This window comes from Sphaerodactylus townsendi, linkage group LG13, assembly GCF_021028975.2.
Source record: "Sphaerodactylus townsendi isolate TG3544 linkage group LG13, MPM_Stown_v2.3, whole genome shotgun sequence".
Taxonomy (NCBI): Eukaryota; Metazoa; Chordata; class Lepidosauria; order Squamata; family Sphaerodactylidae; genus Sphaerodactylus; species Sphaerodactylus townsendi.
The window spans coordinates 23,758,867-23,785,271 of record NC_059437.1 but is presented as its reverse complement, the minus strand read 5'-3'; the positions used below and the strand labels follow the sequence as shown (position 1 = coordinate 23,785,271).

General features: G+C 61.3%; 1 protein-coding gene across 1 annotated transcript in view; it reads right to left on the bottom strand.

Annotated features, from left to right (window-relative positions):
- The window catches only part of NRK (Nik related kinase), a 139,101-nt gene that overhangs the window by 71,289 nt on the left and 41,407 nt on the right, over positions 1-26,405 (bottom strand). Inside the window, exon 3 of the mRNA XM_048514491.1 lies at positions 4,976-5,032. Within this exon, the coding sequence (XP_048370448.1) occupies positions 4,976-5,032 (57 nt within the window). The remainder of the gene's footprint in view (positions 1-4,975; positions 5,033-26,405) is intronic.

The window sequence follows — 26,405 nt, the reverse complement described above, 5'->3', positions numbered from 1 at the left end:
GATGGAAGACTCTTTGCTGTTGTTTGGTCACTAAACCCATGAACTTTATTCAAGAGGACTTGGTTTATTGAGAAAAAGGCTTATCGACATCTGCATTTTGCATAGAATTGCTAAAGTTGGAGAAGGATGAGCCACAGATTGAGGTTGACTCACAGGATTATACTAAACCACTTTGGGATCCTGGGTGCTGAGAGAACACTTTAATAAGATTTCAAATACATGAATATAGGCTAGCAAAGATACTATAACAGTGGCAGCGAACCTTTGGCACTCCAGATGTTATGGACTACAATTCCCATCAGCCCCTTCCAGCATGGCCAATTGGCCATGTTGGAAGGGGCTGATGGGAATTGTAGTCCATAATATCTGGAGTGCCAAAGGTTCGCCACCACGGTACTATAAGGTTATGGTTACTGGGGCCAAGAGTTCTCCCACCATTACAACTGGTCTCAGCACTTATAGACTTACAGAGATCTTGAGATTTAGATTCCTTGAGAAAATGCAGCTTTGGAGGGCTGACTGTATGGCAAAGTATCCCTGCCAGGCTCTCTGCCCTTTTCAAACCCAACCCTCCTTAGTCAACAATGCCAAATCTCCAAGAATTTCCCAACCTGAAGCTTTCAATCGTAAATTAAGAAGACTCCCCAAATAGATGCTGTGAAAGGCACTATATAAATTTATTGTTCATTAAATTTTGACCCACCTTTCCTCCAATGTAATGCTCAGAAGGCTGTGAAGAAGGTACAGAGTGACTGGACCAAAATCAGTCAGTGAGCTTCACGGTATAGTAGGGACCTGAGGCTGGGCCTCTCCCTGGTCATTCTATTATATCAGATTGGGCCTCTAACTGCACAATCCAAAGGGGAGGCTGAACTGCATTGGAAGCGGGGGAAGGGTTGTGCCAGTGCTTGTGCCACCAGCACCATGCAAAGTGGCATGGACACCAACACAGAAGGACTTACCTCAGCAGCTGGCTTCTGCACCCAAACCTGGAAGTTGGGCTCTGCAGTGGCGGGCCTCCACCACCACAACCTCCATTGATGTGGAGGGGGCATTCTGGGGGTGTTCTCAGGGGTGGAGCCAACTTTAGTTGCCCCCCAAGGACTTCTCAATCCAGGAACGTCCCCCTACACAAGCAGTCAGCTTACACCACCAAAAAGTGTGGCGTAAGTCAGTCTTCCTAATGGCAATTTTCAGGCAGACTTTTTTTTTAAAGAAAAGTTCCCTTCCTGCACCACTGGAAATCCCTTTGGAGGGAGAATGGGTGTGCTGCTAAGGCACTATCCCTGGCTGCTGCTCCCCTGCCCTGAATTGGTAGCCATCTTGGTTTGCAGTACAACATTTAGATTCAAATTCAGTAGCATCTCAGAGTCAAACAGAGTGGCAGAGTATAAGCTTTGACTCTCAAAAACTTATAGCCTAAAACTCTTGTGGGTCTCCAAAGTGCTACTGGACTTGAATCTAACTTGTTTTAAGTACTTAATGATTGCTCTGATCCCTTTGCTAGAAACGAAGGTTACGATGTGCAAAGAGACAAGCCTGATGTTCTGGCACACGGCAGTTAAAAACCTTTCCATACAACACAGAAGGCTTTGGTTTAATTGACAAAGTATATGCGACCCCAGAGAATTCTGCGAGCCTCCGTTTAATACCTTCCCTTATATACTTCGTTGAAGGTAAAGCCAGATGAATGTTTTAGGTTTTAGGCTATAAATGTTGGTTATTGTTTTGTGTTCATTGCCTACTGTTTGTACAGATGGAAATGTTGGTGTTAGCGACTGCAGTAGATCCCATGGTTGGATGTTTGTTCAAAGTATCTTCACCAACTTTCCTGGATTTTGTACAAATCTCCTAATAAATATTTTTCTTATTGAAAAAGAAAGGAAGAAAAACAATCTTTCCACATAACTACTAGCATCCCCATTAAAAGAAGGTGCCGGAGCTTTGATCTCGCTGCAAGGGCCGCACCCACTTCCCACTCTCAGATAACGGAAAGCAAAGCTGGTGAGGGAGATGCGGAGGAAAACCGCACGGGCTCTTTCAGTAACAGAGCGGCAGCCTGAAAGTTCCCACACCCCTCCCAGAAACATGACACTGCAGCCGCTCTTCCTGACAGATGGGCAGATGAGCCCAGGGTGACCACAGCATCCTGCTGCCTGAACTGCTGGCAATAAAGCAGCTCAGGATCAAAGCTTCAGGATAAAAGGGGCCCAGAGCTGCCAAGCGGCAAGGCTGCCAGAAAGGGTCCCGAGAAAAGAATAAAGACCATTTGCCACTTTTTCAAGAGAGGAATGTCAAAAGCCTTTTTCCTCCAGGACAACTGAGAATTTTTGCTGATTGATCTGTCAGGAGTGGCATCTGCAGAGTCAGAGGCGCTGGTAGGAAGGGCCGGCTGGACACAAAGATCAGGTCATGGATAGAATCAAAGCCAAGCTGGAGAAAATCTAGCTTAGCAACAGCAAGTTGGGTAAACAGGCAAGATCAGGTACAAGGTCTCAGCAGGGCCTGTTCAAGGTCCATTGCCATCCCAGGAAAGGTACACTCATCTTCAAGAAGGATATCGGCAAGCTGGAATGGGTCCAGAGGAGGGTAACCAAAATGGTAAAAAGTCTGGAATTCATGCCCTACAAGGAGAGACTTTGGGATCTGGGGATGTTTAGTTTGGTGAAGAGAAGGTGAAGTGGTGACATGATAGCCATGTTTAGTTATCTGAAGGGTTGTCATGTTGAAGAGGGAGCAAGCTTGTTTTCTGCTGTTCCAAAGACTAGGACACAGAGTAATGAAGCCAAGCTGCAAGAAAAGAGATTCCATCTAAACATCAGGAAAAACGTCCTGAAAGGGCTGTTCGGCAGTGAAAGGCACTACCCCGGTGTGTGGTGGAGTCTCCTTCTTCGGAGGTTTTTAAAAAGAGGCTCGATGGCCATCTGTCAGGAGAGCTTTGATTGTGTGTTCCTGCATGGCAGGGGGTTGGACTCGATGGCCCTTGGAGTCTCTTCCATCTCTATGATTGTATGATCTCCTCCTGGGATGGCAAAATACCTCTGGGAAGTTCAGAAGCAGGACATGAATCTACACGGAAACTCTCATGATGTTTGTTGCCAGCAACTATCATTCACCGGTATTCTGCTCCTGTTCATGGAAGCTCCTCTTAGTAATCATGGTTAACAGAAAATTAGGTAATGGTTGGAAAAGAGTTGGAGTTTTCCACCTGCCCTTCTTTCTGGCCACTGATTATTCATAAATAAACAAGGCTGGTATGTTTGGGCAAACTGGCTAGCAGGATTGTCTGTTAGCTAGTAGCTTCCTTTTTAGCAGGACTGAGCTAATTGTCCATGATAGACCTCTTGAAATTTGTTTAATTCCTTTAAAAAATCAAGTATATCAGGTCCATCACTCTGTCTTGCCATAGGGGTAATGATTGCCACATGTTATCCTCAGTTGCGATGTGTGATGATGAGAGATGATGGCAGCTAATTGGGCATCCTATGTAGCTTGCATTACTACCACTTGGGACTGGAATCCTTAGGCCTTCAATGATACAATCCCAAATGATCCAGTTGGAAACCCCAACAGCAAAATATATTACTATCAGGAATTTGAATAAAATCCTCTGTGTAACTCAGGAATGTCTACTCTCCATACTACTGTCTGTAGCATTCATGCACAAGTCTGTGTTCTGAGCTGGCCTCTTTTCAGTCAAGAGGTCATGTCAGAAAAGGAACTCATCCAGAAGTACAACAGGCAGCCTGTTCTTCCTGGAACGCATCCTAAAAGCCTAAATCAGAAAACAAATAAATGCCAGTGATCACAGGTTGGGGATACATCAAAACAACATGTAAAACTGACCCCCAGGTAAAAGGTTTCTTCAACCTTTTTGCACAACTAATTGGTAAAACAGCAGGCAAACATGCCATTTTATACTCATGGCAGCTCTGGTTGACAGTGGCAATTAGCATCTTCCCTCTCCTTTTAAAGTGGGGAGACAAAAAGTAACATTTGTATCTCACCCTTTCCCCCATTCTGGTTCTACTGTGGCCTAGATTTTAGAGAGCAAAAGGCTGATGTGAAAGGGACAAAGATGTTATGAAAACACAGCGGGAGCTGCAATAAGCGACAGGAAATCTTCTATTTGCTATCTCTGGAAACAGATAATCACCCAGAAATAAGCAGGAAGAGCCATCGTGGCTTCATTATTATAGACCAGCAAAAAATATACACAACCAGCATCCTCGATTTGCCGTGGCCCAATTGTACAAGCGTGATTGGGAACAAGACCAGGTGGCTGCGCAGCCATCCTTCTGAAAAGATAAAGCACCACTCCAGAGGACTATATTTATACAAGCAGATCATTTTCTCTCCCCAAATCAACCATAATTTCAAACAATGTGACACGTTCCTTTATATGTCCCCATTCTGACTTTTATTATTAACTAGCAAGCTGCCAGTTGTTATGATAGGCAGGCCTGCATATCGACTACACGACCCCCACATGGGAGATGCTCTGAATGCAGCTCCATTCCCAGAGGCTGGGCCATGAGCCACCAGGGATGATGAGCTATTTAGCCTTAACTTGTCACACTACTCTCAGTTGCAGAACTTTTTCAGATTCCCTTTGATGGGGGAAAGTAGCAGGATGACTGTGAAAGTGGGGGCTGAAGACAGACACCAGACAATCAAATGAGTAGCTATCTGCATCATCCCACCCAGAGGCGTAGCTCCAAGGGGGCCAGGGGGTGCGCGACGCACCAGGTGCGCACCCCTGTGGAGGTGTGGTGAGGGCATTCCGGGGGCGTTCCAGGGCAGGGCGGGGGCATTGGATGCACCAGTGCACCGAGCGCTTTTCCCCCTTGCTACGCCTCTGGTCCCACCCCTACATCTGCACAGCCCTGCCTTGAGTTCCATCTCTTGGTCATAGTCAAGCTTTCAGACAGATTTTGTCCTGCTTCCAGAACGGCCAGATGATCCACTTGCTCACCTCAGTAACATTCATAACCTTGATTGCCGCTAGTTGCCCGGTCTTCACATGGCGACCCTAGGAAAGCGGCAAAACAGTACAGGTAAATAAACACACAATGCAGGCATAATTACGCAGAGTAATGACCTGTGCAAACCACTGAATCGAATGGCTTCGTCATTATAGGCTGGGTCTTTAAGCTGTTCAGTTGAACGGAAACAATTTGCACGATACCCAATAGCAGCAAATCAATATTAAACCACCAGGCTGAGGACAGTCAGTGAAGTGGATAACAGTAATGGATAGAAGGTAGGTAGATCACTCCCAAATTGCTTTTATATTCTGCCTTGACAAAGCCAGAATGTATTCAGTATGGCAAGAACCATTTGCAGCACAGCAGTGACAGGACTGCCAACCAGTCAGTATTTTATAGGTTGGACAAATAATATCATATTCCATCCGATACAGGTTTTTGGAGCACAGTTTATAGCTCACTGGCAGAGCACAGGTTTTATATGTAGAAGTTTCAGGCATCTGTGATTTAAAAAAAAATCCCCAACAGCCAGTCTGGGAAAGACCTCTTTCTGCAATTTTAGAGAGCTGTTGCAAGTCAGAGCAGACAATACTGAGCTATATTTTTTAAAATAATGTATATCCTACCATTCACAGCAGCTAGATGGACCAACAGTCACACTCATTATAAGGCAGCTTTATTTATTTAGGTAACCAGGGGTCTGAAAAGCCAGTAAGTGCTAAATTTTGCCAAGGTGCATTTATGACCCAACACCCAACAGACACATCTGCAGAGAGGCAGTTTACCATTACAGTGGGCAAAAATTCATTTTCAAATCAAACTAAATTCAGTACCCTGTATACAAACTGCCTTGCTGGGAGATGGTATAATTTTTTTTCCTGGGGGCCCAGAACTGACAAAGGGTGCTCTGTCCTGACTTTCTCACTTCCTGTGATGAAAATAATTTTTACTTTACGCCCCTCCTCTTCCAGGTTAAGGGCGTCTTCTTTAATGTCCCATCTCCCCTACACAAACAAATCCTCTAATTTCAGTAAAGCCCCATAAATATACGCTATGCTTTCTTTTGTATACACAAGCGCACATCAGTGTTGCTGACTACAGATCCTGTTGGCTACCCAGGGCAGACATTTGTTCTTGGTTTGCATCCAGCTGACGTCACCCATCTCGGCTCTGCTTCCTTTAACAGCTCTTGTTCCTTTGTGCAAAGCCATTGTTTGCAAAAAATTTCCAGGCATTGAAAGTGTTACATTACAGCATGAAGCCCTTCCAGACTTGTTGGCACCCTAATTTAACCCACAAATTTTGCCTCAAAATTGTTCTGCTGGTTTTCTTTAGTCAATAAACCAATTGGACAAAGTTAAGGGGATTCATCTGCACATGTTGATTTATGTTAAAACGTACCAGAATGGAATGTTATCTGTTAGCTACCAACAGGGCTACGTTAATGAGGAAAAAAAACTTGTAAACAGCCATAGCGGCATATGCACAATCCAAAAGAAGAACAATATCTGTGGAATGCTTTTATAAGGACCAATCAATCTCTTGTTAATTTGACTGTATCTAACAAAAAGATATTACATGAGTTTTGTTCTATGTTAACGAGAGCAACAGCAAAAAAAAAATACTGAGAAATTATGAGTTCAGCTGTCTATTGATTTAAAATATTTACATACTATTTAAAACATTTATATATAGGTTTGTGAATACCTTAAATGGGCCAGGAGAATACTTCAAATAGTTAATATACTTTAAAAAACCCACCACCCTTGAAATGGCCAATTTTTCAAGGATTACTCCATCTGAAACCAGAGCAAATGATTTACATCACCCATCGTAACAGCTGGGCCTGAAAAATCCATCACTCTGTGACAGTTAATTAGCAGGGACTTTTCACCATAAAGAATCCAAGAGTCCTTGATGGGTTTATAAAGTTCTGATTAAGGCCCATCCCTTTTGTTTTAATGACTGCACAGGGAAGCTTGGTGGAAGAAAGCTTGATGTTATAAACTCTCAGTTGGAAGATTCTCCCTGTTTTGGTTGTTAGACTTGGGGCCAAATACATTGGGCTATTATGCACTTATGGTCTACCCTGAAGTGAGAGTACACTCTCTTCAGGTCAGACTTTCTGTTGCACACAGGTTTTCTCCTTCCCAAACTTACTGCATCACAGATCCAATCATCCCCATGTTTTCCAAAAGTGGGGAAACGTGATGTTTTCCATGCCTGCGAAGGGAAAGCGAAACAGAATAGCATCCGTCTGTCTGCTTTGGGTTTTCCTTTTATCTCCACTTTCCCCCCATCCATACAGGAGCAGTTCTGTCCACTCCTTGGCAGGCATTTCTGGGAATTAATGAGCTATACCCGCCATCATGGTGTAGTGGTTAAGAGCACGTGGATTCTAATCTGGAGAACAGGGTTTGATTTCCCCACTCCTCCACAGGAGCAGATTTGTTTCCTCCCTCCTACATTCCTGCTGGGTGATCATAGTCATGTTAGAACACTAAAACAACCCACCCAAAAATATAAACGGAGGCATTAAACTAGTCAACCTGGCAATGACTCAGAAGCAGGCAAAATGGCAGCTTGACTTGGAGAAATCAGTGGGACAACTCCACCACAATTCCACCTCAGCTGGGTTGATTTCAGTGCTTATTGAGGAGTGAAAATAAGAATGCTGGTCTACCCCACCTCAATGACACGCGATCATTATCAGGCTGTAAGCATGGCATTTACAAGCGTAGACTCCATCTCTATCACTGGGAATGCTGCTTTTGTGAATGCACGTACTGCCAGAGGGAGCCTGAGGGATGGAATCCACTGTATAAAGCTGGAGCCAGTCAGACTGACTGCTCAGTTCAAGGTTGGCTCAGCCTGGCTGGGTCGAGCTTTCACTGCAAGCTTCAAATCTGCAATTAGAGCTTAATCCATCCAGGCTGAGCCCAGCCTTGAACTGAGCAGTCAGATGGAGCTGAGGAGAGGGGAGCCTGTAATATAAAGCAGGAGCCAGTCAGACCCAACACTCAGTCTGATGTCGGGTGCAACCCGGCTGGATTTGAAGTTTGAAGCCTGCAGTTTAAAGCTTGATCCAGCCAAGACCAGTGTGGAACAGGTGTGTCCACCCCTGAATCACATGTGGAGTTTGGAGGTGAGGCATGTCATATTGCTTGCCCTGGGTGCGTTTTAGGCAGCTATGCCCCTGATGGGGGATATGCTACAATATGCTAACTCACATTCTCTTTCTACATATGCTCTCAGGATTTTGCTCTTGAGAGACGCAGGATTGGAAGTCCAGGTCCTGGCCCAACATGAAGTTGCTTCCTTGTTTTTCTGATAAACTCTTTGGCCTGGTCCACACAAGTAGGAAAATCAGATTGATACGATGACAGAAGAGAGTGTACCACTTCAGATTGCAGATGGAGCATCTCATAATGGCATGCCCTCCTATGATTGCCTTGCAAACAAAAAACCAGCACGCAGCAAGCAAAGAGAACGTCTAGATCCTCTTTCGCTCTTGCCTTAGCTTTTTATTTGCATGACAGTAGTTCTTTCTTAGGAGCCGTGTGGCGTAGTGGTTAAGTGCTTGCACTGCCACTCGCACGGTCAGGAGTTTAAGCCCCCTGTGGGTCCGATATCCTGGCAGCTGGCTCATGGCCAACTCAGCCATCCATCCATTCTTGGTCGGTAAATGAGTACCTAGCTTATAGCTAGGGGGTAAAGAATAGCCAGGGAAAGCAATGGCAAACTACCCCACAAAAACGGCTTGCCTATAAAATAACTGCTTGCAGTGGTACCCCAGGGTCGGACACAACTGAAGGGGAAACTTTACTTTAGTTCTTTCTTAAACACACGTTCTTTCAAAATTCATCATCTGCATCCTGAAGTGGTACAGCCATCCACTAGTCATTCCCTTGCCTGTATGAACAGGCTGCAATCTTAAAATATTTTTTTTAGGATTAAGCCTCATTGAATAAATGAGATTTACTGCTGAGTAGACCTACTCAGGCATGCTCCCTTACAAAGAACTCCTAAGCAGATATATACAAAAGCAAGCAAGGGTTAAAACAAGCACTGGGTCATTACTGACCTATCGGGTGATGCTACATCATGACGTTTACTAGGCAGACTATATTTATGGGGTGGTACTTCCCCAGTCACTACACTTTACTCCCAGCAAGCTGGGTACTTGCTTTACCGACCTCTGAAGGATGGAAGGCTGAGTCAACCTTGAACCGCGAACTCAGATTGTGAGCAGAGCTTTGACTGCAGAACTGCAATTTACCACTCTGCCCCACGGGGCTCCCTACTCAAAAGTAAATCCCATGTTATTCAATGGGACTTACTTTCAGAAAAAAGCATTTTTTTAGGATTATAATGTATGTATTGTGTGCTACCCTATATGCCTAAGCATCAGCCCATGGGATGGGGCTGCAAGTCACCTAAAGTGGAAGAAAAAGAAACCTACTGCTTCAAAATCAATTGGGAAACCAGGGCAAACACATTTTCTTTCCAAATCCTGAAGATATAAGTAGTTTAAATTTAGAAACCTCATGCAGCAAGCTAGAGGTTGCCAAGAACTGTCCTGAAGCAAAATCTGGCCTACTTGTGGGGGGGGGGGGGGGAAGAAAGGTAGATAGGTCACATTTTCTACAAACCAGCCTATAGGCCCTAGTCTGGAAATACCTTTGTATCAAGAGTATAATTCACAACTTCACAGGTGTGTGATGGAATGAAATGTTCACAAAATTCAAACACTTTAAATCTAAAGGGGCATGAAAATGCTGCGTAGAAGCAAATATTAATGCAAAGAAAAGAAAAAAGAGTCTTACCACCAAACCTGACAGCATATTCAGAATGCCACATCACTGCAACAGAACACAGTGAGGAATTTTCCCTTAAGGAATTTTCCCTTAAGGATTTTGGTTCCCCCACCCCCACCCCCTTTATGTGAGCCAGTACAAATGACCACAACAGAAAAGAGAGAAGGACAACTTGTACTATAACACTGAACATACCCCTGGGGGATGCTTCACTCTTCAGCAACAGGCCAAAAAATGGTCACACTTGTTTTACATTACAAGAGTTCATACCCAAGAAGTGAAATCACAGAGTGAGCCACTACCATGAGGTCTGGCAACATGCCTTCCCTGTCAATGGATTATTACTATTCTCCTACAACACACAAATGTATATTTCCCTGGGTTTCTGGAAAAGGTATAGTCACACACACGAGGTCGAAAATTGTGAATTTTGATTTTTGGAAAAGGCATATTCATACACATGAGATCATAAATTGTGCATTTTGACTGAGAGGAGACAATGTACTTTGCTCCCCAATATGTACTTTAAAAAATCAGAATTTTGCTGTTCAGAAGACACAGGAGTAGATTCACAGTGAGATCCATGCACTTCAGTGGATTCAGAAGGATGCAACTCTGCTTTAGGATTGCACTGTTTTGGAAGGTGACCCAGATGCGAAGTGCTGGGTTGTGGGGGAGGGATACTTAGCTGACAAGGTGGCTATTACAGGCTGTCAACTCAACTATTCACTCAGCAGCTGACATAAATCGCATGAATATCTTCACCTGTAAAGCTGTAAACACACTGTAATGGGGGACAAGACATGCAGGACGCCTAGGACCTTGCTCCTGGACCTTTCTATGAGATTTAAGCAGCCCAACCCTGTGCAGGATTACAGCTGGCGCTATTGGTCCTGAGCCATTATTTCTTCCCATTGTGGAGGTGGAAATGAAGAACATGTCCTTTTTTTGCTGTCAAGTCACACCTGACTTATAGCTACCCCCATAGGATTTTCAAGGTAAGAGGTACTAAACGGTGGTTTGCCATTGCCTGCCTCTGTGACACACCCTTGGTATTCCTTGGTGGTCATCCATTCGAATGCTAACCAGGACCAAGCCTGCTTAGCTTCCAAGATCTGATAAGATCAGGCAAGCCTGGGCTATTCGTGTTAGGCCAGTGGCGTAACTAGGCAAACTGGAGCCCTGGGCAAAACCTGAGTTTGATGCCCCCCCCCCAGGCACGTGCCCAATGCAATGCGCACCCCTCCCCCCTTGTAGCTATGCCCAGTGGTGTATCTGGGCAAACTGGAGTTTGGCGCCCCCTATGGGCAGCCACCCTCCCCCACTGTGAACAAGCAATGATTTTTTTACACCAGGTTGTTTCAAAGTCACCATCACATTATAGAACATGCCCCAACTCACAAATCTGAGCACAGCAATAAGCCATGCCACACAGCAGAAATAATTTTTTGAAAACATTTTCAAAATGCTTTCAAAATGTTTTATTACTGCTATGAAAAACATTGACCTATGGTGTTTGTATCCAGTACCCCCCAATTGGGGAAACAGCATCACTTTCAATGTTTTGCAAAGGAGGAGAATCCTTAAGGCTCCCTAGTTTAAACAGGTGATGCTGGAATCCACCCCCAAACAGCATCATTTTCAATGGTGTTTAAACTAGGGAGCCCAGATTCTCCTTTTAAATCCACCTTAAAGGGAGAATCTGGGGTTCCCAGTTTAAACAACATTGAAGTGTGATGCTATTTTTGGGGGGTTGATTCTCCCCACCCTGAAACAGCATCACTTGCAATGTTTAAACTGGGGACCTCAGATTCTCCCTTTAAATCCATGTCAAAGACGGGGGGATTTAAAAGGAAAATCTGGGGAAATTTGGAGGTGCCTGCTGTCAGGGGTGCAATTATTAAGCTAGCAGCACCAAACTTTCAGGGTATCTTCAGGAGACTCTCCTAATGATACCACCCAGGTTTGGTGAAGTTTGGTTCAGGGGGTCCAAAGTTATGGACCCTCAAAGCTGTAGCCCCCATCTTCTGTTAGCTCCCTTTGGAAACAATGGATGATGGGGCACCCCCTTTGGGAGTCCATAGCTTTGGACCCCCTGGACCAAACTTCACAAAACCTGGGTGGTATCAGTAAAAGATTCTCCTGATGATACCTCCCAGGTTTGGTGAAGTTTGGTTCAGGTGGTCCAAAGTTATCGACCCTCAAAGGTGTAGCCTCATCTCCTATTAGCTCCCATTGGAAACAATGGGGGGAAGGGGCACCCCCTTTGGGAGTCCATAACTTTGGACTCCCTGAACCAAACCTCACCAAACCTGGGTGATAGCATCAGGAGAGTCTCTCAAAACATCCCTGAAATTTTGGTGCTGCTAGCCTAAAGACAGCGCCCTCTGCAGGTCAAAAATGGAAAAACACTGAAAATACAAAAAATCCCACAAACAAACCTGCGCCCCCCACAGGGCTGCGCCCAGGGCAACTGCCCACTTTGCCCAATGGGAGGAACGCCTCTGTGTTAGGCCGGGTCTTCATAGATGCCAGCAATTCACAGATTTAAAAAAGGGTCATGCTTATAAGGCCCCTACATTATTAGAAATAGTTGTAGGATCAACTTCATCTGCTGTACTCTACATTGGTTTACTCTACCAATAACCTGCGCTCCCCTTGATTTAAAAAGCCAGGAGGGCTATTTTTTTGCATTAAAAAATACTGCAAAAGCATAATAATAAGCATAATGATCCTCTGAAGATGCCAGCCATAGATGCAGGCAAAACGTCAGGAGAAAATGCTACTAGAACACGGCCATACAGCCCAGAAACCACACAACACCTCAAAAGCATAATTGTCCCGTCATCTGCCATTCACTTGCTACAGGGCATGAAATAGCAGGCTGTGTGCTGACACCTTAGTGTGCATCCACAGGTACTGATAAACATGCACATGATACACAAGGTTAATCCATATACCTAGAGATTTATTTTCTAGATTTATTATTGGAGAAAGAGCTGAATCCTGATGCATGAAAATGCTAGCAATGCTCACAAAATGGTCACTTCACAAGGCAGCGCAAGAAGGGAAAGTCAATTACAAGAAAGGGAGAATGGTTTACTAGGGACGAGGCTTCAGTGAAAAGAAACAGTTGTCACACATGTCCTGTTGTTTAAGCTTCCTCCAAAAATGAAGTGCAGAAATACACAGAATGTTTTAAATGAAACTTAAAATTTGCACATCAATTTGCACTTTGCAGCTGGGAGGACAGCTGTCTTGAATAGTTTATCAGCACGTCAATGGCAAAATAGGCTTAACTGCAATCCTGTTTTTAAAAGCAAGTTCTTGTTTCGAAAATGTGGGAGAGACGAGCTTCCAAGTGAGTGTATCCACCAAATTGACGCCATGCCTACTTTTGACAGTTACACAGGGGCAGGCTTTTTGGTGCCCAAGGCAGAAAACCCAACTGGCACTCCCATCTCCATACATACTAATTAACGTGATGCACAATCCACTTGAAATTTCTCCAGGCAAGCTCCACTGAAACGGGCAGGGAGCTCATCAACAAGATTGTAGAGGGAGGTGCCAGCCAGAAGAGAACATAGGGCACTGCATGCATGCTTCCATGTTTCCAAAATCTATTCCCCATCTCCCCAAGGCTTGAAGCAGTTCCCAGCAGAAAGCACTGAGGTTAAAATGGCAATGGCAAATTAAAAAGAGCAATCAATTACTGCAATAGAATCAAGAGCAGCAGCAGCAACACAGTCCACTCACTAGCTAGTTTTGCATCTTCTCCAACCCCCTTCCTTGAAAAAAAAACATGGGGGGAGAGAAGGAGACAGACACGGGGAGGGGGGGGAGAGAAGGAGACAGACAGACACGCACGTTCACTAGGAGAAGCCATGTATTTGCATGATGCTGTTGTGGCTGCTGGTTAATGGTCCAGAATGATCAGCTGATGTTTCCTCAGTGGGAGTAAATTGTCGGGAAAGGCCCCCTGATGGCTCTGTTCAAGTACTCATTACAGCCAGGAAGAAATAAGCGACAGGGCACAGGTGTGTGTTTACAACAACAGGTCTGAGCGGGGAAAAGATGAATAGAGAAGCAGGTGTCACTCCAAAAGCTTTCATAGCTCAGTCCTTCAAAGGGATCCTTCATGGGTAGGGCTGTCCTTGAAATCTCTTCAGTTCTGCGGAAAGCATGGAGCATGTAACTCTACCAAGCAAATGCATCCTTGTTAGATTAAACATAGCCTGAGGAAAGGGCAAAGTCCAACTCTCTACATCATGTAACAATAGTTAGACAATGTCCAATATTAAGTTTCTGCAACCTGAACCATGATGTGCTGTAAGTACTCATGCTATGTGGAGACCAAAGGGGAAATTACTCCTCTCTCTTGCTCAGAATCTTGCCAGCAAGGAAGAAGGAGGCAACTGTAGCTCTTCCTTAACGCGTCTCTCAAACCGCAGCTCCTTTCCTCGGTTCCATTCAACTGGATGGAGCAAAGGGAAAACAGATGCAACTTGGGATACCCAGGGGAACACTCACCTTTGGGAGGACTCTTGAGACACAAGAGTGAGAAGCAGAGGCAGAACTGCATTCCCTTCCTTAAAGTTATTCCCAATTGCTCTCTCTCAGTAATCTGTTCAATACAAAGGAATGATGCACAATACCAGCAAATGCAGATGTGGATGGAAGAAAGAGAGGTGCAAATAAGAAACAAAGGAGAGGGGATATGATTACCCCACCGCTTCAGACCATGTTGTTTCAAGCTCTGGGGCAGGGTTTTCCCGATTGGCATGGCATGAAGCCCTCCCTGGCCTTCAGATGCCCACGGCAGCTGCCAGTACAGCCTGCTGGATCAAGCCATCCCCTTGTTATAAGCACAACACGGCATGACGTGAAATGTTTTAAGGAGATATGCACAGGAAGTGAAAAGTTTAGAAAATGTTTCAGGTTCAAGAATTGTTTGAAAAGGGGATTAACGTTTTGAGATTGGAATTAAAACGTTTTGGGGGGAAACAATGCAGAACTTCATGGGAGAAATGTTTTATTTCCTGCTGCAGAATGTTTTAAATGAATGGTGGGAAAAGGGCCTGTAATTCAAGGAGATTGCAAGACTGTACCAGGAAGGTGGCTACCCTATCAGGAAACTGAGAAGAGTTGCACTTTCTGCTTCCCCTCCAATGCCCTGGGCTAACTACACACCTTCATAGTTTTCTGCTTCAGCTCCTTCATTTTAATTCAAAATGCAGTCAGTCAAACCAGGCAAAAAATCAAATTCTTGAGGGAAAAAGACAGATGAGGAAGTTCTAAGGACACTGCGAAATACACTATGGCAATTGCCTGTGTCTGATAGCCAGCCAAAGAAAGAGAGCCATTATCAGTGGACTGGAACACATACTTTTCATAGAGAATAAATCTCTGGTTGGATTGCAGATTGCAGATTTTGGGGGGCTAGGCCAAATTGCAAAAATTACTCCCCCAGATTTTAAGCAGGGAGGCTTCCAAACTCCTCTGATATTATCCCCAGACTGTGGAGTTCTTATGCAATTGGTCTTACTTTCATGGCCCACTTTTAGCTATCCAATTTTATATACAGGGCTGGGATATGCAGTTTGTTGCAGCTTTAACCATTTCATAGAAGAAGAAGAGTTTGGATTTATACTCCACCTTTCTCTCCTGTAAGGAGACTCAAGGTGACTTACAAGCTCCTTTCCCTTCCTCTCTCCACAACAGACAGCTTGTGAGGAAGGTGGGGCGAGAGAGATTCGAAGAACTGTGACTAGCCCAAGGTCACCCAGCAGGAATGTAGGAGTGTGGAAAACACATCTGGTTCACCAGATAAGGCTTTGCCACTCAGGTGAAGGAGTGGGGAATCAAACCCAGTTCTCCAGATTAGAATCTACCTGCTCTTAACCACAACACCACGCTGTGCATTTTTCACCACACTCAGAACTGATGTCCATTTGTAGAATACATCTCCCATCTCCCCCAAAAAACGCAGTGTAATTACATGTAAAATCAAATCAAAATTTTCTGCTGGGGGATTTTACCCATAAACAGGAATACAAGGGCACCAAAGAGAAATACAACCAAAAAAGAGAGAGAGAAAAAATCTTGGTGCAACTTTACTTTTTTGCAGCATTCTATAAATGTACGTAGGGAGTGGTAACCTACAGCAGGGATCCTCAACCTTTTTTGATCGAGCAGGCACCTTCAGCATTCTGACCCAGGGTGGTGGGTGCAGCCACAAAACAGACACCCCAGGAGGCAGAGCCAACCACTGAATGCCAGGCAATGAGGTCATGTACAACTGTACTAGTAACTGTTCACCATTTGAGGCAGAAGCTCTGTTTAACAGGATGCTTTTTAAAATTAACATACTGTTTTAAAACATTTTTTTGCATATACCCACAGCTTGGCTTTAGTCACTCAGTGAAGATCCTCGTGCTCCTACACCTAAAGCAACATAAAAAAAACCCCTGCTCAGCAAATGGGAAGCTGTCCTGGGAAAAAAGGCTCATCTGTCCCCATGCACTTTCTGAAAGATATTGGCAGGTGCCCTGGTGCCCATGGGTGCTATGATGGCAACCCTGACCCAATAGTACAATGAGATAAAATAGCTGAAGGATTTGAAAGCAAACAACAAATGATCCAATGCTGGAATTAGCTCTAGCAATTATCCTATTTCAACTGGAATCAAGGAAGAATGGAATGCATCCAAAGAAGGTGTTCAACTCTGGCCTTCCAAATTTTCCTGGTCTACAATTTCCATCACCCCTGCCAGCAGCTGATGGGAACTGTAGTCCATGAACATCTGGAGGGCCACAGTTGGACAATCCTGATCTAGAGAAATACCAGTAAAGTACAATAATGGATTGGGGAAACAACTTTCTGTCCCTATTTGTAAAACACAGAAGTTTGGGGGCACCAGTTTGCAACTCAGCATTTCCCTCTGAATTGTGAAATTTGGTACTGAGTTGTGATCAGATATCTAAAGGGTTTCTTGCTGATCTGAGATAATCTGCTGTCCATCTCTGCCAGCCCATTGCTGGCTGATATGAGATTAGACGGAATGTGGAACAAGACTCTTTCAATTGTTCTGCCCCAGTTTCTATAAAGAGGAATAAGGCTGTGGTATGATGGAGTGCAAGGCACTTTATTATCTCACCATTTATTGTATGTATTATGTTGCTCTTATTGTTTTGTTCTCTACTTTTGCAATTCATTTTTGTACTGTTTTTGACACATTGCAACTATTTTTTTTTAGGACATAGATTCGGTGAAACACATTCTTTTAAACTGTGATGCCCACAGATTGTTATCTGGACAATTTATCCCCTGCTGAAGTAAATTCCAAACCAGAGGTCTTATTTTTATGTTAGATTTTCACTTGAGTATAAAAATCCTAAGATATCTCTGTTGGTTGCAAATCTTTTATCTGAAACATTGAAAAAGATGTCCTAACTCATAATGACATTGTTTTCAGTGAAATGTGGATGTTTTGTGTAATTTATGTCATTTGGGGGTGGGGGGGGGGGGGGGTGGGGGGGGGGGGGGGTGGGGGGGGGGGGGGGTGGGGGGGGGGGGGGGTGGGGGGGGGGGGGGGTGGGGGGGGGGGGGGGTGGGGGGGGGGGGGGGTGGGGGGGGGGGGGGGTGGGGGGGGGGGGGGGTGGGGGGGGGGGGGGGTGGGGGGGGGGGGGGGTGGGGGGGGGGGGGGGTGGGGGGGGGGGGGGGTGGGGGGGGGGGGGGGTGGGGGGGGGGGGGGGTGGGGGGGGGGGGGGGTGGGGGGGGGGGGGGGTGGGGGGGGGGGGGGGTGGGGGGGGGGGGGGGTGGGGGGGGGGGGGGGTGGGGGGGGGGGGGGGTGGGGGGGGGGGGGGGTGGGGGGGGGGGGGGGTGGGGGGGGGGGGGGGTGGGGGGGGGGGGGGGTGGGGGGGGGGGGGGGTGGGGGGGGGGGGGGGTGGGGGGGGGGGGGGGTGGGGGGGGGGGGGGGTGGGGGGGGGGGGGGGTGGGGGGGGGGGGGGGTGGGGGGGGGGGGGGGTGGGGGGGGGGGGGGGTGGGGGGGGGGGGGGGTGGGGGGGGGGGGGGGTGGGGGGGGGGGGGGGTGGGGGGGGGGGGGGGTGGGGGGGGGGGGGGGTGGGGGGGGGGGGGGGTGGGGGGGGGGGGGGGTGGGGGGGGGGGGGGGTGGGGGGGGGGGGGGGTGGGGGGGGGGGGGGGTGGGGGGGGGGGGGGGTGGGGGGGGGGGGGGGTGGGGGGGGGGGGGGGTGGGGGGGGGGGGGGGTGGGGGGGGGGGGGGGTGGGGGGGGGGGGGGGTGGGGGGGGGGGGGGGTGGGGGGGGGGGGGGGTGGGGGGGGGGGGGGGTGGGGGGGGGGGGGGGTGGGGGGGGGGGGGGGTGGGGGGGGGGGGGGGTGGGGGGGGGGGGGGGTGGGGGGGGGGGGGGGTGGGGGGGGGGGGGGGTGGGGGGGGGGGGGGGTGGGGGGGGGGGGGGGTGGGGGGGGGGGGGGGTGGGGGGGGGGGGGGGTGGGGGGGGGGGGGGGTGGGGGGGGGGGGGGGTGGGGGGGGGGGGGGGTGGGGGGGGGGGGGGGTGGGGGGGGGGGGGGGTGGGGGGGGGGGGGGGTGGGGGGGGGGGGGGGTGGGGGGGGGGGGGGGTGGGGGGGGGGGGGGGTGGGGGGGGGGGGGGGTGGGGGGGGGGGGGGGTGGGGGGGGGGGGGGGTGGGGGGGGGGGGGGGTGGGGGGGGGGGGGGGTGGGGGGGGGGGGGGGTGGGGGGGGGGGGGGGTGGGGGGGGGGGGGGGTGGGGGGGGGGGGGGGTGGGGGGGGGGGGGGGTGGGGGGGGGGGGGGGTGGGGGGGGGGGGGGGTGGGGGGGGGGGGGGGTGGGGGGGGGGGGGGGTGGGGGGGGGGGGGGGTGGGGGGGGGGGGGGGTGGGGGGGGGGGGGGGTGGGGGGGGGGGGGGGTGGGGGGGGGGGGGGGTGGGGGGGGGGGGGGGTGGGGGGGGGGGGGGGTGGGGGGGGGGGGGGGTGGGGGGGGGGGGGGGTGGGGGGGGGGGGGGGTGGGGGGGGGGGGGGGTGGGGGGGGGGGGGGGTGGGGGGGGGGGGGGGTGGGGGGGGGGGGGGGTGGGGGGGGGGGGGGGTGGGGGGGGGGGGGGGTGGGGGGGGGGGGGGGTGGGGGGGGGGGGGGGTGGGGGGGGGGGGGGGTGGGGGGGGGGGGGGGTGGGGGGGGGGGGGGGTGGGGGGGGGGGGGGGTGGGGGGGGGGGGGGGTGGGGGGGGGGGGGGGTGGGGGGGGGGGGGGGTGGGGGGGGGGGGGGGTGGGGGGGGGGGGGGGTGGGGGGGGGGGGGGGTGGGGGGGGGGGGGGGTGGGGGGGGGGGGGGGTGGGGGGGGGGGGGGGTGGGGGGGGGGGGGGGTGGGGGGGGGGGGGGGTGGGGGGGGGGGGGGGTGGGGGGGGGGGGGGGTGGGGGGGGGGGGGGGTGGGGGGGGGGGGGGGTGGGGGGGGGGGGGGGTGGGGGGGGGGGGGGGTGGGGGGGGGGGGGGGTGGGGGGGGGGGGGGGTGGGGGGGGGGGGGGGTGGGGGGGGGGGGGGGTGGGGGGGGGGGGGGGTGGGGGGGGGGGGGGGTGGGGGGGGGGGGGGGTGGGGGGGGGGGGGGGTGGGGGGGGGGGGGGGTGGGGGGGGGGGGGGGTGGGGGGGGGGGGGGGTGGGGGGGGGGGGGGGTGGGGGGGGGGGGGGGTGGGGGGGGGGGGGGGTGGGGGGGGGGGGGGGTGGGGGGGGGGGGGGGTGGGGGGGGGGGGGGGTGGGGGGGGGGGGGGGTGGGGGGGGGGGGGGGTGGGGGGGGGGGGGGGTGGGGGGGGGGGGGGGTGGGGGGGGGGGGGGGTGGGGGGGGGGGGGGGTGGGGGGGGGGGGGGGTGGGGGGGGGGGGGGGTGGGGGGGGGGGGGGGTGGGGGGGGGGGGGGGTGGGGGGGGGGGGGGGTGGGGGGGGGGGGGGGTGGGGGGGGGGGGGGGTGGGGGGGGGGGGGGGTGGGGGGGGGGGGGGGTGGGGGGGGGGGGGGGTGGGGGGGGGGGGGGGTGGGGGGGGGGGGGGGTGGGGGGGGGGGGGGGTGGGGGGGGGGGGGGGTGGGGGGGGGGGGGGGTGGGGGGGGGGGGGGGTGGGGGGGGGGGGGGGTGGGGGGGGGGGGGGGTGGGGGGGGGGGGGGGTGGGGGGGGGGGGGGGTGGGGGGGGGGGGGGGTGGGGGGGGGGGGGGGTGGGGGGGGGGGGGGGTGGGGGGGGGGGGGGGTGGGGGGGGGGGGGGGTGGGGGGGGGGGGGGGTGGGGGGGGGGGGGGGTGGGGGGGGGGGGGGGTGGGGGGGGGGGGGGGTGGGGGGGGGGGGGGGTGGGGGGGGGGGGGGGTGGGGGGGGGGGGGGGTGGGGGGGGGGGGGGGTGGGGGGGGGGGGGGGTGGGGGGGGGGGGGGGTGGGGGGGGGGGGGGGTGGGGGGGGGGGGGGGTGGGGGGGGGGGGGGGTGGGGGGGGGGGGGGGTGGGGGGGGGGGGGGGTGGGGGGGGGGGGGGGTGGGGGGGGGGGGGGGTGGGGGGGGGGGGGGGTGGGGGGGGGGGGGGGTGGGGGGGGGGGGGGGTGGGGGGGGGGGGGGGTGGGGGGGGGGGGGGGTGGGGGGGGGGGGGGGTGGGGGGGGGGGGGGGTGGGGGGGGGGGGGGGTGGGGGGGGGGGGGGGTGGGGGGGGGGGGGGGTGGGGGGGGGGGGGGGTGGGGGGGGGGGGGGGTGGGGGGGGGGGGGGGTGGGGGGGGGGGGGGGTGGGGGGGGGGGGGGGTGGGGGGGGGGGGGGGTGGGGGGGGGGGGGGGTGGGGGGGGGGGGGGGTGGGGGGGGGGGGGGGTGGGGGGGGGGGGGGGTGGGGGGGGGGGGGGGTGGGGGGGGGGGGGGGTGGGGGGGGGGGGGGGTGGGGGGGGGGGGGGGTGGGGGGGGGGGGGGGTGGGGGGGGGGGGGGGTGGGGGGGGGGGGGGGTGGGGGGGGGGGGGGGTGGGGGGGGGGGGGGGTGGGGGGGGGGGGGGGTGGGGGGGGGGGGGGGTGGGGGGGGGGGGGGGTGGGGGGGGGGGGGGGTGGGGGGGGGGGGGGGTGGGGGGGGGGGGGGGTGGGGGGGGGGGGGGGTGGGGGGGGGGGGGGGTGGGGGGGGGGGGGGGTGGGGGGGGGGGGGGGTGGGGGGGGGGGGGGGTGGGGGGGGGGGGGGGTGGGGGGGGGGGGGGGTGGGGGGGGGGGGGGGTGGGGGGGGGGGGGGGTGGGGGGGGGGGGGGGTGGGGGGGGGGGGGGGTGGGGGGGGGGGGGGGTGGGGGGGGGGGGGGGTGGGGGGGGGGGGGGGTGGGGGGGGGGGGGGGTGGGGGGGGGGGGGGGTGGGGGGGGGGGGGGGTGGGGGGGGGGGGGGGTGGGGGGGGGGGGGGGTGGGGGGGGGGGGGGGTGGGGGGGGGGGGGGGTGGGGGGGGGGGGGGGTGGGGGGGGGGGGGGGTGGGGGGGGGGGGGGGTGGGGGGGGGGGGGGGTGGGGGGGGGGGGGGGTGGGGGGGGGGGGGGGTGGGGGGGGGGGGGGGTGGGGGGGGGGGGGGGTGGGGGGGGGGGGGGGTGGGGGGGGGGGGGGGTGGGGGGGGGGGGGGGTGGGGGGGGGGGGGGGTGGGGGGGGGGGGGGGTGGGGGGGGGGGGGGGTGGGGGGGGGGGGGGGTGGGGGGGGGGGGGGGTGGGGGGGGGGGGGGGTGGGGGGGGGGGGGGGTGGGGGGGGGGGGGGGTGGGGGGGGGGGGGGGTGGGGGGGGGGGGGGGTGGGGGGGGGGGGGGGTGGGGGGGGGGGGGGGTGGGGGGGGGGGGGGGTGGGGGGGGGGGGGGGTGGGGGGGGGGGGGGGTGGGGGGGGGGGGGGGTGGGGGGGGGGGGGGGTGGGGGGGGGGGGGGGTGGGGGGGGGGGGGGGTGGGGGGGGGGGGGGGTGGGGGGGGGGGGGGGTGGGGGGGGGGGGGGGTGGGGGGGGGGGGGGGTGGGGGGGGGGGGGGGTGGGGGGGGGGGGGGGTGGGGGGGGGGGGGGGTGGGGGGGGGGGGGGGTGGGGGGGGGGGGGGGTGGGGGGGGGGGGGGGTGGGGGGGGGGGGGGGTGGGGGGGGGGGGGGGTGGGGGGGGGGGGGGGTGGGGGGGGGGGGGGGTGGGGGGGGGGGGGGGTGGGGGGGGGGGGGGGTGGGGGGGGGGGGGGGTGGGGGGGGGGGGGGGTGGGGGGGGGGGGGGGTGGGGGGGGGGGGGGGTGGGGGGGGGGGGGGGTGGGGGGGGGGGGGGGTGGGGGGGGGGGGGGGTGGGGGGGGGGGGGGGTGGGGGGGGGGGGGGGTGGGGGGGGGGGGGGGTGGGGGGGGGGGGGGGTGGGGGGGGGGGGGGGTGGGGGGGGGGGGGGGTGGGGGGGGGGGGGGGTGGGGGGGGGGGGGGGTGGGGGGGGGGGGGGGTGGGGGGGGGGGGGGGTGGGGGGGGGGGGGGGTGGGGGGGGGGGGGGGTGGGGGGGGGGGGGGGTGGGGGGGGGGGGGGGTGGGGGGGGGGGGGGGTGGGGGGGGGGGGGGGTGGGGGGGGGGGGGGGTGGGGGGGGGGGGGGGTGGGGGGGGGGGGGGGTGGGGGGGGGGGGGGGTGGGGGGGGGGGGGGGTGGGGGGGGGGGGGGGTGGGGGGGGGGGGGGGTGGGGGGGGGGGGGGGTGGGGGGGGGGGGGGGTGGGGGGGGGGGGGGGTGGGGGGGGGGGGGGGTGGGGGGGGGGGGGGGTGGGGGGGGGGGGGGGTGGGGGGGGGGGGGGGTGGGGGGGGGGGGGGGTGGGGGGGGGGGGGGGTGGGGGGGGGGGGGGGTGGGGGGGGGGGGGGGTGGGGGGGGGGGGGGGTGGGGGGGGGGGGGGGTGGGGGGGGGGGGGGGTGGGGGGGGGGGGGGGTGGGGGGGGGGGGGGGTGGGGGGGGGGGGGGGTGGGGGGGGGGGGGGGTGGGGGGGGGGGGGGGTGGGGGGGGGGGGGGGTGGGGGGGGGGGGGGGTGGGGGGGGGGGGGGGTGGGGGGGGGGGGGGGTGGGGGGGGGGGGGGGTGGGGGGGGGGGGGGGTGGGGGGGGGGGGGGGTGGGGGGGGGGGGGGGTGGGGGGGGGGGGGGGTGGGGGGGGGGGGGGGTGGGGGGGGGGGGGGGTGGGGGGGGGGGGGGGTGGGGGGGGGGGGGGGTGGGGGGGGGGGGGGGTGGGGGGGGGGGGGGGTGGGGGGGGGGGGGGGTGGGGGGGGGGGGGGGTGGGGGGGGGGGGGGGTGGGGGGGGGGGGGGGTGGGGGGGGGGGGGGGTGGGGGGGGGGGGGGGTGGGGGGGGGGGGGGGTGGGGGGGGGGGGGGGTGGGGGGGGGGGGGGGTGGGGGGGGGGGGGGGTGGGGGGGGGGGGGGGTGGGGGGGGGGGGGGGTGGGGGGGGGGGGGGGTGGGGGGGGGGGGGGGTGGGGGGGGGGGGGGGTGGGGGGGGGGGGGGGTGGGGGGGGGGGGGGGTGGGGGGGGGGGGGGGTGGGGGGGGGGGGGGGTGGGGGGGGGGGGGGGTGGGGGGGGGGGGGGGTGGGGGGGGGGGGGGGTGGGGGGGGGGGGGGGTGGGGGGGGGGGGGGGTGGGGGGGGGGGGGGGTGGGGGGGGGGGGGGGTGGGGGGGGGGGGGGGTGGGGGGGGGGGGGGGTGGGGGGGGGGGGGGGTGGGGGGGGGGGGGGGTGGGGGGGGGGGGGGGTGGGGGGGGGGGGGGGTGGGGGGGGGGGGGGGTGGGGGGGGGGGGGGGTGGGGGGGGGGGGGGGTGGGGGGGGGGGGGGGTGGGGGGGGGGGGGGGTGGGGGGGGGGGGGGGTGGGGGGGGGGGGGGGTGGGGGGGGGGGGGGGTGGGGGGGGGGGGGGGTGGGGGGGGGGGGGGGTGGGGGGGGGGGGGGGTGGGGGGGGGGGGGGGTGGGGGGGGGGGGGGGTGGGGGGGGGGGGGGGTGGGGGGGGGGGGGGGTGGGGGGGGGGGGGGGTGGGGGGGGGGGGGGGTGGGGGGGGGGGGGGGTGGGGGGGGGGGGGGGTGGGGGGGGGGGGGGGTGGGGGGGGGGGGGGGTGGGGGGGGGGGGGGGTGGGGGGGGGGGGGGGTGGGGGGGGGGGGGGGTGGGGGGGGGGGGGGGTGGGGGGGGGGGGGGGTGGGGGGGGGGGGGGGTGGGGGGGGGGGGGGGTGGGGGGGGGGGGGGGTGGGGGGGGGGGGGGGTGGGGGGGGGGGGGGGTGGGGGGGGGGGGGGGTGGGGGGGGGGGGGGGTGGGGGGGGGGGGGGGTGGGGGGGGGGGGGGGTGGGGGGGGGGGGGGGTGGGGGGGGGGGGGGGTGGGGGGGGGGGGGGGTGGGGGGGGGGGGGGGTGGGGGGGGGGGGGGGTGGGGGGGGGGGGGGGTGGGGGGGGGGGGGGGTGGGGGGGGGGGGGGGTGGGGGGGGGGGGGGGTGGGGGGGGGGGGGGGTGGGGGGGGGGGGGGGTGGGGGGGGGGGGGGGTGGGGGGGGGGGGGGGTGGGGGGGGGGGGGGGTGGGGGGGGGGGGGGGTGGGGGGGGGGGGGGGTGGGGGGGGGGGGGGGTGGGGGGGGGGGGGGGTGGGGGGGGGGGGGGGTGGGGGGGGGGGGGGGTGGGGGGGGGGGGGGGTGGGGGGGGGGGGGGGTGGGGGGGGGGGGGGGTGGGGGGGGGGGGGGGTGGGGGGGGGGGGGGGTGGGGGGGGGGGGGGGTGGGGGGGGGGGGGGGTGGGGGGGGGGGGGGGTGGGGGGGGGGGGGGGTGGGGGGGGGGGGGGGTGGGGGGGGGGGGGGGTGGGGGGGGGGGGGGGTGGGGGGGGGGGGGGGTGGGGGGGGGGGGGGGTGGGGGGGGGGGGGGGTGGGGGGGGGGGGGGGTGGGGGGGGGGGGGGGTGGGGGGGGGGGGGGGTGGGGGGGGGGGGGGGTGGGGGGGGGGGGGGGTGGGGGGGGGGGGGGGTGGGGGGGGGGGGGGGTGGGGGGGGGGGGGGGTGGGGGGGGGGGGGGGTGGGGGGGGGGGGGGGTGGGGGGGGGGGGGGGTGGGGGGGGGGGGGGGTGGGGGGGGGGGGGGGTGGGGGGGGGGGGGGGTGGGGGGGGGGGGGGGTGGGGGGGGGGGGGGGTGGGGGGGGGGGGGGGTGGGGGGGGGGGGGGGTGGGGGGGGGGGGGGGTGGGGGGGGGGGGGGGTGGGGGGGGGGGGGGGTGGGGGGGGGGGGGGGTGGGGGGGGGGGGGGGTGGGGGGGGGGGGGGGTGGGGGGGGGGGGGGGTGGGGGGGGGGGGGGGTGGGGGGGGGGGGGGGTGGGGGGGGGGGGGGGTGGGGGGGGGGGGGGGTGGGGGGGGGGGGGGGTGGGGGGGGGGGGGGGTGGGGGGGGGGGGGGGTGGGGGGGGGGGGGGGTGGGGGGGGGGGGGGGTGGGGGGGGGGGGGGGTGGGGGGGGGGGGGGGTGGGGGGGGGGGGGGGTGGGGGGGGGGGGGGGTGGGGGGGGGGGGGGGTGGGGGGGGGGGGGGGTGGGGGGGGGGGGGGGTGGGGGGGGGGGGGGGTGGGGGGGGGGGGGGGTGGGGGGGGGGGGGGGTGGGGGGGGGGGGGGGTGGGGGGGGGGGGGGGTGGGGGGGGGGGGGGGTGGGGGGGGGGGGGGGTGGGGGGGGGGGGGGGTGGGGGGGGGGGGGGGTGGGGGGGGGGGGGGGTGGGGGGGGGGGGGGGTGGGGGGGGGGGGGGGTGGGGGGGGGGGGGGGTGGGGGGGGGGGGGGGTGGGGGGGGGGGGGGGTGGGGGGGGGGGGGGGTGGGGGGGGGGGGGGGTGGGGGGGGGGGGGGGTGGGGGGGGGGGGGGGTGGGGGGGGGGGGGGGTGGGGGGGGGGGGGGGTGGGGGGGGGGGGGGGTGGGGGGGGGGGGGGGTGGGGGGGGGGGGGGGTGGGGGGGGGGGGGGGTGGGGGGGGGGGGGGGTGGGGGGGGGGGGGGGTGGGGGGGGGGGGGGGTGGGGGGGGGGGGGGGTGGGGGGGGGGGGGGGTGGGGGGGGGGGGGGGTGGGGGGGGGGGGGGGTGGGGGGGGGGGGGGGTGGGGGGGGGGGGGGGTGGGGGGGGGGGGGGGTGGGGGGGGGGGGGGGTGGGGGGGGGGGGGGGTGGGGGGGGGGGGGGGTGGGGGGGGGGGGGGGTGGGGGGGGGGGGGGGTGGGGGGGGGGGGGGGTGGGGGGGGGGGGGGGTGGGGGGGGGGGGGGGTGGGGGGGGGGGGGGGTGGGGGGGGGGGGGGGTGGGGGGGGGGGGGGGTGGGGGGGGGGGGGGGTGGGGGGGGGGGGGGGTGGGGGGGGGGGGGGGTGGGGGGGGGGGGGGGTGGGGGGGGGGGGGGGTGGGGGGGGGGGGGGGTGGGGGGGGGGGGGGGTGGGGGGGGGGGGGGGTGGGGGGGGGGGGGGGTGGGGGGGGGGGGGGGTGGGGGGGGGGGGGGGTGGGGGGGGGGGGGGGTGGGGGGGGGGGGGGGTGGGGGGGGGGGGGGGTGGGGGGGGGGGGGGGTGGGGGGGGGGGGGGGTGGGGGGGGGGGGGGGTGGGGGGGGGGGGGGGTGGGGGGGGGGGGGGGTGGGGGGGGGGGGGGGTGGGGGGGGGGGGGGGTGGGGGGGGGGGGGGGTGGGGGGGGGGGGGGGTGGGGGGGGGGGGG